This window comes from Phocoena sinus, chromosome X, assembly GCF_008692025.1.
Source record: "Phocoena sinus isolate mPhoSin1 chromosome X, mPhoSin1.pri, whole genome shotgun sequence".
In the NCBI taxonomy this organism is placed as follows: domain Eukaryota; kingdom Metazoa; phylum Chordata; class Mammalia; order Artiodactyla; family Phocoenidae; genus Phocoena; species Phocoena sinus.
In genome coordinates this window covers 42187604-42201743 of record NC_045784.1, presented here as the reverse complement: position 1 = coordinate 42201743, position 14140 = coordinate 42187604, and the positions used below count along the sequence as shown (strand labels likewise).

General features: G+C 54.5%; 1 protein-coding gene across 4 annotated transcripts; it reads right to left on the bottom strand.

The window, feature by feature from the left end:
• Positions 1–2162: 2162 nt before the first annotated feature.
• Positions 2163–14140, bottom strand: CDK16 (cyclin dependent kinase 16). Of its 4 annotated transcripts, none has more exons than XM_032619557.1 (16): positions 13726–14140; positions 8646–8853; positions 7906–8039; positions 7679–7804; positions 7534–7590; positions 7320–7434; positions 6528–6622; positions 6367–6429; positions 5977–6100; positions 5654–5774; positions 5447–5544; positions 5256–5361; positions 5132–5174; positions 4890–4980; positions 3537–3614; positions 2163–3445 (listed from the first exon to the last, which is right to left on the bottom strand). In XM_032619557.1, exons 2-16 carry the CDS (start codon positions 8845–8847, stop codon positions 3408–3410), a joined length of 1491 nt encoding a protein of 496 aa, XP_032475448.1. In that variant the 5' UTR covers positions 8848–8853; positions 13726–14140; the 3' UTR covers positions 2163–3407. The 4 variants fall into 4 exon arrangements, with proteins under 4 accessions (XP_032475448.1, XP_032475447.1, XP_032475446.1 ...); XM_032619556.1 differs by lacking the exon at positions 13726–14140 and adding an exon at positions 13282–13704; XM_032619555.1 differs by having other exon boundaries at positions 2981–3135.

Below are 14140 nucleotides of genomic sequence, written 5' to 3'. Positions count from 1 at the left end.
GGTTCACAAAGTCAAAACTATTCACAACAGTACTTTTTCATGGTCATTCTCTCTTGCACATGCGGTGGAATTTTCCAGAGGCTGCATGACATAAGCAAAAGCTCTTTGGATGTCCTCAATTCTTAAGAATATAAAGGGATCCTGAGACCAGAAGTTTGAGAACCAGTCCACCATGCCAGGGTTTTTTCAACTTAGGCACTATTGACATTTCTCTGTTGTAGGAAGCATTGTAGGATGTTTAGCTGCATCCCTGGCCTCTACCCGCTAGCATCCACCAGTTGGCACAACCAAAAGTGTCTCCAGATGCTGCCAGATGTCCTCTGGGGGTGGGGGAGATTATCTCCTGCTGAGAACCAGTGCACTAGACTCTGCCAGCCTTTTCTCTGCTAGGGCTCCCAGCCCTACATGTTGGTGATAACTAAAATTTCCCTCTTTGGCTCTCTACATCTACCTGCCTATTGGCTGTCCCCACTTGACCATATCACAAACTCCCCAAGACAGGCTCATGATTCTGGGTCTGTTTCAGTAATTTCCTTCACTATCACCACCCATACCCACAGGCAAAAACACACCTTGCCTTTCCACACCTCTAGGCCCAGGCACACACAGGTTCAGCAGAATACCCTTTCCCTGCACAATTTCAAATCCCACTACCACCCATACACATGATCTTATGATTTACCTGTTTTCGGTTAACTTCTGCAGGGCAGGGATTGTATATTACTGTGATTCCAGTCTCCAGCTCAGACCTGACACAGGTGAGGGGGTCACAACTCAGTTGTGCAAACTTTGAGGGAGGAAAGCGAGCAGCCCTTTCACCTGGGGATCCCCGAAGTGGCATTCGAGTTACGTCTGGCACATGGCAGATAGCTGCTCTTCAGGCCCAGCTGAAGCTTGTCAGATTCTCTGAATTGACTCTTATTGCCCCTCTGCAAACTCCCCCTCCCCATTTAATTGGTAGCCCGTCCTTCCTACAGTCCAACAAGAGGCCTCCCTCCCTAGGCCTAAACTTGATTTCTCCGTTTTCCAGAAACCAACATCTGCCCACACCAGGTACCCTACCACTCCCCAGAGCAGTTGGATGAATTCTAGTCCGGCCTGGCAATCTTGTCCCCTTTTGCAAGGTCTTCGTTTTCCCCACCTCCCTTGCTGCCAGAGGTGGCCATGTCAACTGATTCTAGCCAAATGATGGCATAAGTCCGCTGACAAGCTTGTGGAAGTTTCAGCCCTGTTACAAGGATGCGGTCAGGTAGGGAGGGTGATGTTTTCCCTGCTTGCTTTCCCATCTTTGGGGACATGGCATCCATCATGGAACTATAAGGCTGCAAGCTATCACCAAAGTGCTTACAGGGACACAGTAGAGGTCCGTCGGCCACTGCCACCGCTGGACTTCAGTAACCAGTCACTTAAGCTTGCATCTCCTGTAGCATTTGCCTGGCCCTGCCCACCCCACCTCTTCTGCCTGGAAGTCTATCCTAGGCTTTGCCCAAGATGGTGGACAGGGGCTAGAACTCCCAGGACAGAGGAAATCAAAGCCTCGACTTGAGACCAAGTCCCAGGCTGTGTCTCTTGACCTCTAGCCTCTCACAAACCACTGCATCCTCCCCAGGGTCATCTCATACATGTCCATGGTTTCCATTACTTCCTAGACACCAGTAATCTAAACATCCAATTCCATCAATGGCCCTACTCCTGAATTTGATCCATGTATTAAAAGCATTCCCCTATCTACTCAGTGGTTCAAAATCTACCCTCCTCTCATATTCCCTCTCCAACTGGCCTTTCCCATGCTCCCAGCCAGACATGTCTTGGTCATACTGGGCCTCTCTGCCTCATCTCCCCAACTCATTTTATTGGGCCTTCCAAGTGTCTTTCAAACAGCCTCTCTACACCCACCAGTCTACCCTCTATCTGGCTCCCGCATATTCTCAGGTAAATCTGATTCCTCTCTCCTTAGCCTATGCTCTATACAGCCTGCCCTGCCTGCTTCAACTCGATGTTCCACTGTTGTGTGCAACCCCTCAGATGCCTTTTTCATAGTCCTGACATGTCCCTGGCCCACTCCCAGTGCTCTTCTAGACGATGGGGACCAGGTATGAATTCTCCAAGGCCCCAGTACTCACCCTGGGTTGAGCCCACCCCCACAGGGATTTGCAATCAGGTTTTTCACTTTAGACTTTTTAATATTTCATACAGCGATTATGGTGCATTCAGGAACCCACCCCTCCCAAACCGCCCTAGGAAGGCCCCTGCCCTCCCATCCCATTTGAGGGCCCCAGGGTTTAGAGTGAAGGGGAGGTAACCACCCATCTGGAGACTGACCCCAGAAACTGTCCCTGCCCTGCCTCATCTTCCCCAGGGGTTAGGGGGTAACGCCTGGGCACCCCCCCCCCCACCATGTGCCCCTCTGTCCCTGCCTGTGTACATATACACACTATGGCTCCTCGCTGAGTTGGTCAGTTCCTGGCAGGGCCCCTACTCAACAGCACCGAGTGGGATGGGGGCAGGAGGGCTGGGCTAGGGAGACCCTGAGAAGGAGGCCCCTGCTATGGGACTGCAGGAGGGAAAGAGTGGGGGCCCCCCACCTCATCCATCTCCCAGAGTCTCCAGTAGTCCCCAAGTCCCCCTGCAGCTGGGGATGGCAGGTGGGGGTCGGAAGGCGAGTGGTCGAGGCATGCTTTCCCTTAGCTGACCCCAGGGTCTGGTGATGGTCAGGGTTTTGAATAGGGGTTGTGTCCCTGCCATGGAAAGGCTGGGAGCGGGGCTTCATTGCACAAAATACTGTGGGAGGGCCACACAGTGGGTGGGGCCCAGCCAGCCTGTATACAGAGATATTGCATTTAAAAAATGAAAACCTCATTTAAAATAATTAAAAAACAACAATGAATGAAACAAACAAAAAGAAAAAGGCCCACACAACATGAGGCAGGTGGGGCAGGCAGGAAAGCAGACAGGGGAGCCTCAGACCCAAGGCATCACCGTGTCTTGTCTGAGTCGAGATCCCCAGCCTGGGCTAGCTCCAGACCCCTGGCTTGCGGTGGGGTAGTGGTCCTGCAGGGGGTGGGGCATGATGGGGAGGGGTATAGGCCTGGCCTCAGTGTGGGAGGCTGGCACGGCCATGCTGTCCGCCGGCAACTACCGAGACAGAAAGAGAGAGAGACACACAGACAGACAGATCAGGCGAAGGAACGATGAGAACTTTGTTAGCACCCAGCAGACAGGCCAATGGGTGGGCCGACAGGCCAATGGTCGGGTGTTCAGACAGGCAGCAGGGGACATGTGGGCAGGCGAGCATGAGTCAGGCAGGTAGGCAGGCAGCAAGCAGGGAGGATGATGCAGTTGGGGGCTGCCCTGTGAGGGGTATGGCATCCCTCCAGCTGCTGCCTGCTGGGGCCTCGGTCTGTGGCTTAGAACTCGGTGTCCACCACTCGGAAAGCTGGCCTGCCTGCAAGGGAAAGCAGAGCAGATGGCTGTTGGTGAGCAAGCAGGTAGGTGGACAGGGCAGGGAAGAGGGTGAGGGCCACAAGTACACTTACCTGAGTCAGGCATTGACGAAGACCGAATGCTGGCCTCCTTTTGTAGCTGGATCTCCTTTAGTGCAAATATGGAAGTAGCTGTGGGTGGAGGAGAGACAGGAGTGGGGCATGACCCATGAGGCCACCTAGGACCACCTCCCATGTGGCCCCGTCAGGGAAATTAGAAAAAGTTGCCTTTTCTTTGAGAGCCTTGACTTTCATCCATCAAATAATCCCACACACAAACCAGCTACAACCAGGGAAAATGGAATATAGACTATTACATGACACCAAGAAATCATTAACTTTGTCAAGTGCGACAGTGATACTGCGATTACCACCTGTAAAGTCTAGACGATGGTGTTTGGGATTTTTCTTTTTTTTTTTTTTTTTTGCGGTACGTGGGCCTCTCACTGTTGTGGCCTCTCCCATTGCGGAGCACAGGCTCTGGACGCGCAGGCTCAGCGGCCATGGCTCACGGGCCCAGCTGCTCCGCGGCATATGGGATCTTCCCGGACCGGGGCACGAACCCACGTCCCCTGCATCGGCAGGCGGACTCTCAACCACTGCGCCACCAGGGAAGCCCGGTGTTTAGGATTTGATTGAGATTAATCCAATCAAACGTTAGCATGATAATGGTATTACTGTTACGCTTAAGAAAATATTTTAGAGATACATGCTGAAACTGTTTATAGATGAATGATGTATCTGGGACTTGATTCAAAATAATCAGTGATTATAGATAAAACCTGACTGGCCATGAGTTGATCACTTGTTGGAGTACCTGGGGACTCATCATATTATTTGGTCTAATATATAAATATATCTAACTTTAAAACATCCATATTAAAAAGTTTTAAAAAGTCAGACATAATGGAACACACCATGTGCCTCCATTTCTGTAGGGTACAAGGACAGGGAAAGCATATCTATGCTTTAGAAGTCAAGCTAGTGGCAACTCTTACAGGGGATGCCAGGAGAAAAGAGGGCACTTCAGGGGAGCTTCTCACATCCTATTTCTCGACCTGTATGCTGGTTACACGGGTGTTTAGTTTGTAAAAATTCATTGTGCTATATGCTTATGATCTGTCATTTCTCAGTATCTATTTCACAACATTTACTTTTTTTAAAAAGGTAAAGTGATGTTCCATCGGTTTTTATGTACGTTTGAAAATTTCCAGGGACTGAAAACTAAAAAACTCTTCTGTAATGAACAACACATCACACACGTGAACAAGGGCATACCCCCCCACACCCCACCCCACCCCATCCAAGGTGGCAGAGCCAGAGCCCAACACAACCTGCCCAGCTATCTGCAGCAGTCCTGTTCCCCAAAGCCCCCCACCAGCCGGTCCATTCCCCAGCTCCACTCACTGTCAGGAAGCTTGTGGATCCGTTCCCCCAGACTGAGGAAGAATGGATGTTTCATGGCATCTTCTGCGGAGATCCGATTGCGACCTTCAAACTGAGTGTGTGTGTTGGGATGGGGGAGTATTGACACTTTCAACAAGTAGGCTTCTCTTCCTCCCCGCCCCAGATCCTGCCCCTGTAGCTCCCTGTTTCCCCACACCTGGAATCCGCTAGGCCCCAAGGCTGGCCCAGGAAGATCGTCTCACCTGCAGCAGCTTGGTGAGGAGGTCAGCCCCGTCGCTGTCAAGTCTACCACAAGGACAAGGGGACCTGTTTTAAACTCAGTTTGGGTACTCTGGTCCCTAACACCCACCTACCCACCAGCCTCACCGGGGTGCATGGCTCAAAAGGGCCTCGGCTCGGTACTTGGGGTAGTTGTATGTCTTGAACTCTTCATTGGACAGGATGCCCGGCCATGTCTCCTCAGTTGGGGTTCCTGGCGGGGGAAGTGGAGTTATCCTAAACATCTCACAGGGCCTCCCTGCATGTCCCCACAGCTCCTAGGGCTCATGCCTCCTCACCCAAGATGCGGAAGATGAAGTGCAGCTGTTCCTCCACCGTGGAGCCCGGGAAGAGGGGCCGGCCTGTGGCCATCTCATAGAAGATGCAGCCCACACCCCTGGGCAGGGAGGGCACAGTGAATATGTAGGCAGTTGGCCGGTTGGCTGTTGTGACCAAGCCACCCCCCTTCACCGCATGGCCCCTGCCACACTTCGACCTGTCCTCACCACATGTCAATCTGAGTGGAGTAGTCCGTGGACCCGAGCAGGATGTCGGGGGGCCGGTACCACAGTGTTACCACCTCATTGGAGTAGGTCTTCGTTGGAATTGACTTGGCCCGGGCCAGGCCTGGTAGGTGGAGAGAAGGGGCAGCTGGGATTGAGGAGGTTGTGGGCAGTACTGGGGAGAATGCAGTTAGGACTGAGGGCATCCTAAGCAAAGCCTGGAGGGGCTGAAGGGGAGGGACTGAGACTAGGTGGTTGTGGGGAAGGGGGAGGCTGGGAGAGTAAGGCTGGGGGATCACTGGGAAGAAGGCAGAGGCCAGGGGTACCAAAGTCGGCCAGCTTGAGCTCTCCTCTCTCATTGATGAGCAGGTTCTGGGGCTTGAGGTCTCGGTGTAGCACCTTCTGCCGGTGGCAGTAGGCCAGGCCACGGAGCAGCTGGAACAGGAACAGCTGGGGACCCAGGAACGGCAGGCAGAGGTCAAAGAGTATCCAGCAGCCTGACCCCCAGCAGGCACTGCTCCCCCTCCCAAAGACAGGCACTGAGCCCAGAGCCTTGTCTCACAAAAGAGGATAGGGTCCCAATGCCCTCCAAGGGCTCCCAGCTTTTTTTTTTGGCAAAAAAGCCAAACAGGAAAAGTCTGTTTCTGGGAGATTTGTGGGGTGGAGTGGGTGAGTGGGGGGCCCCCTTATGCCCCTGCTTCCTGCCCCACACCCACTTTCACATTGTGCATGTTGATGACGTTCCCACAGTCATCCAGGTACTGCTTCAGGTCCTTGTCCTGAGGAAAGAAGAGCAGGTAGAGGAAAGAGGGTCACATCCTGTGGCTCCTGGCCATCTCCCCACCTCCTCCCAGGACCCACTGGCACCCAACCTTACCAGGTACTCAAAGACAAGGGTGAGGGACTTCTCCGTGTGAATAATGTCGTGTAGCGTGACGATGTTGGCGTGTTTGAGGTCCTTGAGCAGGGACACTGCAGGAAGCAGGGGGGTGGGACAGGGGAAGAGTCAGGGCCCACCCTCAGAACAGAGGCAAGGAGGAGGACTAGACCGGGTCGAGCCCAGATGGCTTGGGGTGGTGGCTCACAGCCACCGGCTCTAACCCACCTGATACCAGGAAGAAGGTGTGTCCCCAAGTTCCAGATGTGGAAACTAAGGCTCAGAGAAGAGTATAGAGCAAGAACCTGGGATTGCAGCCCCAGGCTTATGTGACACTAGATTTTCACAACCAGTTTTTGGTTTCTGGAAAGCGCCCTTGCTCCAATCCTCAGTACACAGATCTGCAGCATCGTGTGAAAATGAGTTTGCACACTCAATTACTATGCAATTCAGATTCATTCCATGTGAAATTCTGACTAGAAACTATTGTGTCAAGTAAACTGGTGAGCACTTTCAGGGATATTCTCAGAACCAAAGCAAGCACCCTGCTTTACAATTCACCTACGTCTTCTCCACACAGGAAGATTCCTGGTTACCCTGATTTATTATCTGGATATGTGGCTGATGGGCACTTTCTCATGAAGCCCAGAACGTGAGGAGGGAAGTCCCAGAACCCCTAGTCCCTGTCCTCACTATGAGTGTGTGTGTGTGTGTGTGTGTGTGTGTGTGTGTGCACGCACACACCATGGGGAGAGCCCGGGAAGCCTGGGGCAGATCAGATGGGGCCTGTACCTTCCCGGATGGCGGTGCAGGGTGCCCCCTCTTCGTGTTCCAGTCTGATCTCCTTGAGTGCCACGAGGTTGTCTGTGAGCTTGCTTTTGCCTTTGTAGACGGTGGCATAGGTACCCTGGAATGTGAGTAAGAGTGACAGGAGACGAGCTATGAAGCTGCAGGGAGTTCCCACGGACCCCCCAGCCCTACCATGGGCCTCCTGGCTGTCTCTCACCTCTCCCAGCTTGTCCAGCTTGATGTAGGTCTCCAGTTTCCCAAAGCCAATCTCAGACTGTGGGGCAAAGGAGGCAGGCTGAAGTAAGCTCAGGGGAAGGGACTGGGAGGAGGAAGAGGAGGAGACAGGAAGAGAAGACGCTCACCAGGCTGACACGGCGGAGGCGGCGGCTGAGGGGCTTGTCGAAGATGGGGCTATTGAGGGTCAGCTTCTCAAGGTAGCCCTCGGGCAGCCGGATGTCGGCTGGTAGTGATAGGCGCTTGTTGATGTCCTGGCAGGCAAGATAGGGGAGAAACAGGACCATGAGCTCCAACTCCCCAGGTCCGACCCTCTTTTCCAGCCCCGCCACTGCCCGGACAGGGGGTTCAGCACCTCAGTGGAGATCTTGCGTGGGGGATGGTTGCGCATGCGCACCCTCACTGGTGACTGCACCTCATCCGAGGACGTGGCTGAAGCCTGGTCACTTTCCCCGTCAGACCCCATCTTCAAGTCCTCGTGTACAATCTCTGGTAGTGGCGACAGGGGGAGGGCAGGCCGGGTGGGCTCAGAAGCCCCAGGACAAATCCCCCCACCCTCCCGTAACACATTCCCTCATCACACACGTGTGCACATGGCCCCCAGAGCAGCCTGGAGTCCCTCACGGAGAGGGTGGGAAGGCCCAGGGAGGTTCACACAGGTCAAGACAGGTTGAACTGGGAGGGCAATAGTCACCTAGTGGAGCACCCCGCGTCAGCGGCGAGCTGAAACTGCAGCTGGCCCAGAGCCAGTGGGCAGGCAGCAGCAGAAGTAGCCAAATGCCCTGGGAAGGCAGGCCCAGGGCAGGCAGGTGCCAGGAGGCCTGAGGGGGCTGTCACAGAGCGCAGGAGAAGGGCAGAGGGAGGCTTGGGGCAGCTGTGGCAGGCGGGGCACCCTTCCTCCCCGCTGAGGCCTGGGCACAAAGCCAAGGAAAGGGACACAGATGGACAATAGAGAGAGGGTGTTGAGAGAGGATGGCAGAGATGAGGGAAAAAATGGAGAAAGGAAAATGAAAATAACGCAAGTTTAAGAGGAACTCAGTTGGAAGGCAGCACCCCTGGGACCAGTCTGGGAGTGGGAATGGTCAGTGGACCCACCTGGTGCAGAGCTGAGTGGGCCCCGTCCAGAGCGAGGTTCACCAGGGGCAACACGTGTGGGGCCCTCTCCAAGGTCACTGCCGCCGCCACCGCCACTCTCATCCAGGCCTATCTGTTCAGGGGCACCATTGGTCTTATCTACACCTCGGCCCCCTCGGAGTGTCATTGACAGCTGCCGTTTGATCTTCTTCATCCGATCCATGGCGACCTGCGCAGGGGGTATGGATGCGAATGGGTCCCACATTAACATTTGCCTGACACCCATGGGCCCCCTAAAACCCATGACAACCCAGTGAGGTGCACTGACATGAACCTGTGTCAGTGCCCACCCAACCACTGTGGAGTCCTGGGACCACTCAGGATTCCTAGAAACCTGGCATGGATGGAGACCCTTGTCAGTGCCTGCCACCTACGATGACCAGCCCCAGGGCACCCTGCTCCTAAGGAGCCCACCTGGGTACTGAGGCTTGGGTGGCTGGCTGAGGGAAAGGGCCCAACTGGTGGCGTGTTGGCCTCTATAGGGGCACCCTCACTGTGGAAGCAGAGGCTCCACAGCAGGCATTCTCGGGTGCAGCAGCACTGATGGACCTAGCCATTGGTGTAGCGGGGGGCTAGCCCAGGACACCGGAACCACTGACATGGCCCCGGGCATGCCCACAGAATGGCATGTTCTGCTGGCACCAGCCCACATCACCCCCAACTGCCAAGGCGGAACGCTCCCCACGACCACAAGGACCCTCTTGCCTCCCCCAGCAGCCATGGTCAAGGTGGCTAAAGGATTACCCCAGTGGGCTACCCAGGTGAGGGGTGCAGGGAGAGGGAGGGAGAGTCCTGCCCAGACCCAACCACTGGGTGGGGTTGCGGGGGGATCTAAGTCTACCAGCTGTCCTGGTTCCATCAGGTTGAACCCAGATTTTACCAGATTTTTGCAAGCCAGGTCACATTTCTCCTCTACTTGAGAACATACCACATGTCCCTTATCACCCCAAATAAACGTCTCAGTCCTTAATGTGGCCCACAAGGCCCCCATTCACACCATTACCTCTCTGGCCTCACCGCCCCCTCGTTGCTAATTGCTGTTCTGCAACCGCACCCAAAAGTCCCAACTCAGGGCCTTTGCAGTGGCTGTTCCTGGTACTTAGAAGACCCTTCCCCTAGATTTCAAAATAGCTCACTCCCTCATCCCCTTCAGGCCATTGCTCAAATATCACCTTTTTCACAGATAACCATGAATAACCCTATTTAAAATCGCAACCATTCTGAGCCCCCTCACCTTGCCAATTACCCCCCCAGCACTTATCACCTCCTCAGAAATGACACCATCTAGTTACTGGTTTCTTTATTCTTTACTGTCTGTCTCCTCACCACCATAACTAGAAGATCAGCTCCGCCAGGGTAGATTTACGTCTGTTTAGGTCATGGCTATATCCTGAGGACCTGGAACAGTGACTGACACAGAGTGGATGCTCAAAAAGTGCTTATGGCAGAAATTAATGAAGCAGGGGGCTAAGGGCCTAGGACCAACATCTGTCAGGGTGAGCAGGGTGAGTCCCTGCTACTCATGAACAACCCCAGACAAGGTGACCCAGGGACACTGGTATCAGCAAGAAGATGGGGCTGCTAGAGGGAACGGGGCCACCAAAAGGCTTAGGCCAGACTTCTTCTGCTTCCTCCTGGGCTCTGGGCCAGCAAGGAGGGGGAAAGACCTGGCCCAGGAACCATCTGGACTCACAGCAGGGCCTAAGATGGCCCTGGGCCCAAGGGAAGTGGAGCTAGATAGAAGGTTGACGATGAGGCTGGGGCTGGATTCGAAAGAGAGAGAAGTGGGTCATCTGTTACCCTGAAATCAGGTGCTTACCCTAGCGATCCCCATACCCCACTTCTGCCTGCCTGAGCTCATCACCCCCAGAAGGGGTAGAGGGCCCAGCCTAGCAGAAAGATCCAGTAAAGAGGATGAAGTCCATCCAAAGAACCCAAGATAACAATAACAAAAAATATCCTGACCCAAGAGGCTGAACACTGGACCTGAGGCTGAGGAAGGTGAAGCATGGCCAGCCCCCAAAGACTGTTTTCCATACGTCCATATGGCATGGATACCCAGCCGCTTTGCCTGTTGTGGCAGGGAATGGGGGAGCTGGGGGGACTGTAAGTAGAGCTGGACGGAGGATGAGGAAGGAACCCGAAGGAGCCATGGGTCCATGACCTCTAAGCGGTAACCCCAAGGGCTGGACATATTCCAGAGTTCAGTTTTGGGGGGATTTTAGGAAGACAGGGTACAAAATCTGTGTATCATGCAACGCCCCCAGCAGGGGGACCCTGGACAGGGCCCTGTGAACAGAGACACTTGAACATTAATCTGCAGTAAAACTTTTAAATATCATTTCAGTTTTCTGAGATTTTTAGGTTTTAGAATACTGAAGGAGCAAGAAACTGGATACACAACCCCACTCTGAGAAGGGCACATGTCCGTCTTGACCCGCTGAGGAGATGCTTCCATCCTCAGAATACTTCCACACCCAAGGATACTCACCACCTCACATCACACCAACCACTGAGGACACAGTCATCACACTCTACTAACTCCCATAGGAACATACCATCCTCATTCTGTTCAGGCACATCTCATAAGCACACACTGGACTCTCACAGTGTCCTGCTTTCTTCAGTACACACTGGACCCTCAAGAAGGCTTCTCTGCATTGTAACTGCCATCGGCAATGCAATTTCCCTATTTATCTCTAACCCCCATCGGCACACAAAGCCTCAACAGAGCACTAAGCTCTGTTAGCACACCACTGGCCCCTCTAAGTTAACTCTTAGCACCACATGCTGCCTGTTTTCTTCTCCACAGCACTCACTGTTCCCCCAACATGATTCTGACCCCTATTAACATGCACTTGGGACCCTCTACAGCAGTAGAGGTTGGTAACCCACATTAGCACTCACTGGGCCTTCACACTACCCTGAATCCCATGAACACAAAGTGAATCTTGCAGATCCCTGACCTGTTTTAGCCCACACTCAGATCCCTCCACAGCTATGATCATCACTAACACATATTCTGGTCCTCCCACTACCCTTTCCCCCCATATCCCATCAGCACAGGCTGGACCTTCACTTCACCCTGACCCCTATTAGCACACACCGGGCCTCACAGTGCCTCCCCATTACCACACCCTGAACCTGTACTCAGCCCTAGTCCCCAGGGACACACAAACACGCTGTTCTATAATGGCCTGACCCTCATTAATGCACACAGATCTTCATTCAGCCCAGAACCCCATTAACACACTTCAGCCCTCCATGGTGCTAATCCACTTTAGCACCCCTGGACCGTCACACGTTCCTGTCCTTTATTTCTCTTTGTTTCAACTCCTCCATAGCTATAACCCCTGTCGGTTGACAACTGGACCACTTCACAGCCCTGATCTTCCTTATTGTGCACAAGATCCCCTCCACAGCTCTACCCTCCATTAGCACTCCCTGGAACCTCAACGCACCTCAGTCCCCCAAGAACACACTGTCTTCAGAATGTTCAGACGCTCATTAGCATATTCCAGAACTCATACTGCTCTGATTCTCCCCCCCATTGGCACACATTTAAGCGCCTCCATGACTCTAAATCCACATTAATAGTCACTAGAACTTCATATATTACCCTGCTCCTTCTTAGGGTGTCCTAGAGTCTCACATCCCTTGACCTCATGGACCCACACACACTGATCTCACACCATCTTGATCCTTAATACACTGAACCTCTTACAGTGCTTAGATACTTCCCTCACCCCCAACCCACACACACATATATCCACAACTCTGATACCCATTAGCACAGGCTCAGGTCTTCCACTACTCTGCCCCCATTAGCACATACTGGGCCTCATACTACCCAGACCTTTATTATCATATGCACATACCCTCGAGAGCTATGACCCCCATTAGTACCCTCTCAACACTGGAGTTCTTCCACTACCCTGTCCTCCATGAGCACACTCTGCACCCTCACACCTCGCAGACCGTCATGGACAAATACACAGTATTAACACCATCCTGACCACCCCCCCCTTACCACACACAGGGCCTAAGAACCCCGATCCTACTGGCACACCCTCTGGTACCTCTACCACCGTATCCCCCAGTAACACACACGGGGCCTTTCTACAGCAATAACCCCATTTGCATATCTCAGCACTCCTCCAACGTCCTCTCCCTTGTTATACATCCTCAGGTCCCTCCATCGCCCTGCACCGCCCCTCCGTTAGCACACACTGGGCCTCAAAACCTTACAAAGCGGTAAGACTTATTACCACATGCTCCGACCCCTCCACAGCTCAGGCCCCCGTTAGCAAACCTCGAGTCTTTCACCACTCTGCCACCCATTTACACACCCTCTGGTCCTTCGATTACCCTGCTCCCCATTAGCACCCACAGTACTTCCCATCCCCAGTTCCCAGACCAGGCCCAGGGCGGGGCCAAGGTCAGGGAGGCCCCAAATGACCCCCGGCCCGGCGCATTCTGGGAAACTCGCTGGGGGAGGGGGCACATGCCAGCAGTGCAGCCCGGCAACGCCCGGGGTCTGGGTTGGTTCTGTAGGAGGAAGGGCAGCCCCCACCCCACGCCTCGTGGACGCGCTCACCGGCGGGGGCGCGCGAGCAACCTCAACGCCGCGGGACCGGCGCGGCGGCGCCTGGGGCGGCGGCCCGGGCTGAGGCCGCGCGACCTCCTTCTCCTCCTGTTCGCCGCAGGCGCCCGTCCCAGTAGTCTTCGGCCATGGCTGCTGGGCCCGGGCCGCCGCCGGCTGAGGAGGAGGAGGCGGCGGCGGCGGCGGCGGTGGCTGAGGCGGAGGCGGCGTCCCGCTCAGCCGGCCATGAGCTTGGCCGCTGCGGGCGATGCCCCTGGGCTCGCTGGCGCCGACTAGAATCCGAGAGCTCACGGCGGCTTGCGGTTCAGAGCCGACTGCTCGCGGAGACGCGGCAGATCTCAGAGCCGAACACCCAACGGCCCAACCGCTGCGCGCGCCGCGCTCCGCGCATGCGCACGCACGCGCTGGAAAGGGTGAAGTGGTAGGGAAGGGACTCACCTCGGACTGGATGTACCAAAAGACCCGTCCGCAGCGGGAGGGGGCGCGGCCATTGCGCGCCCACTGGGGAATGTGGCGCCGGCCCTGGAATGGCGCCAGGGGGGAAGTGTAGAGGTTGTTTAGTACTCAGTTCCGATCTTGCTAGAAGTTTGCTAACGCTGAAGTGGGCAGCAGACAGTGACCAGCGTGCCGGTCACCACTCGGTCCCCCTACTCCGTCTCACTTGGTACATCCCCATGATAGCAAACGGGACTTTTGGAAGGAGGAAAAAGATAAGGCAGTCAGTCCTAGTCCCTTGAGGTGCCTCCGGAGGCAGGGACTTTAAAGGTTCGCGAGAAGATGACTTTTCTAGGAGAAGCGGCCTGGAGAATCACTGGCCTCTACCACCTTAGATAGGACAGAGTCTAGCCCCGCC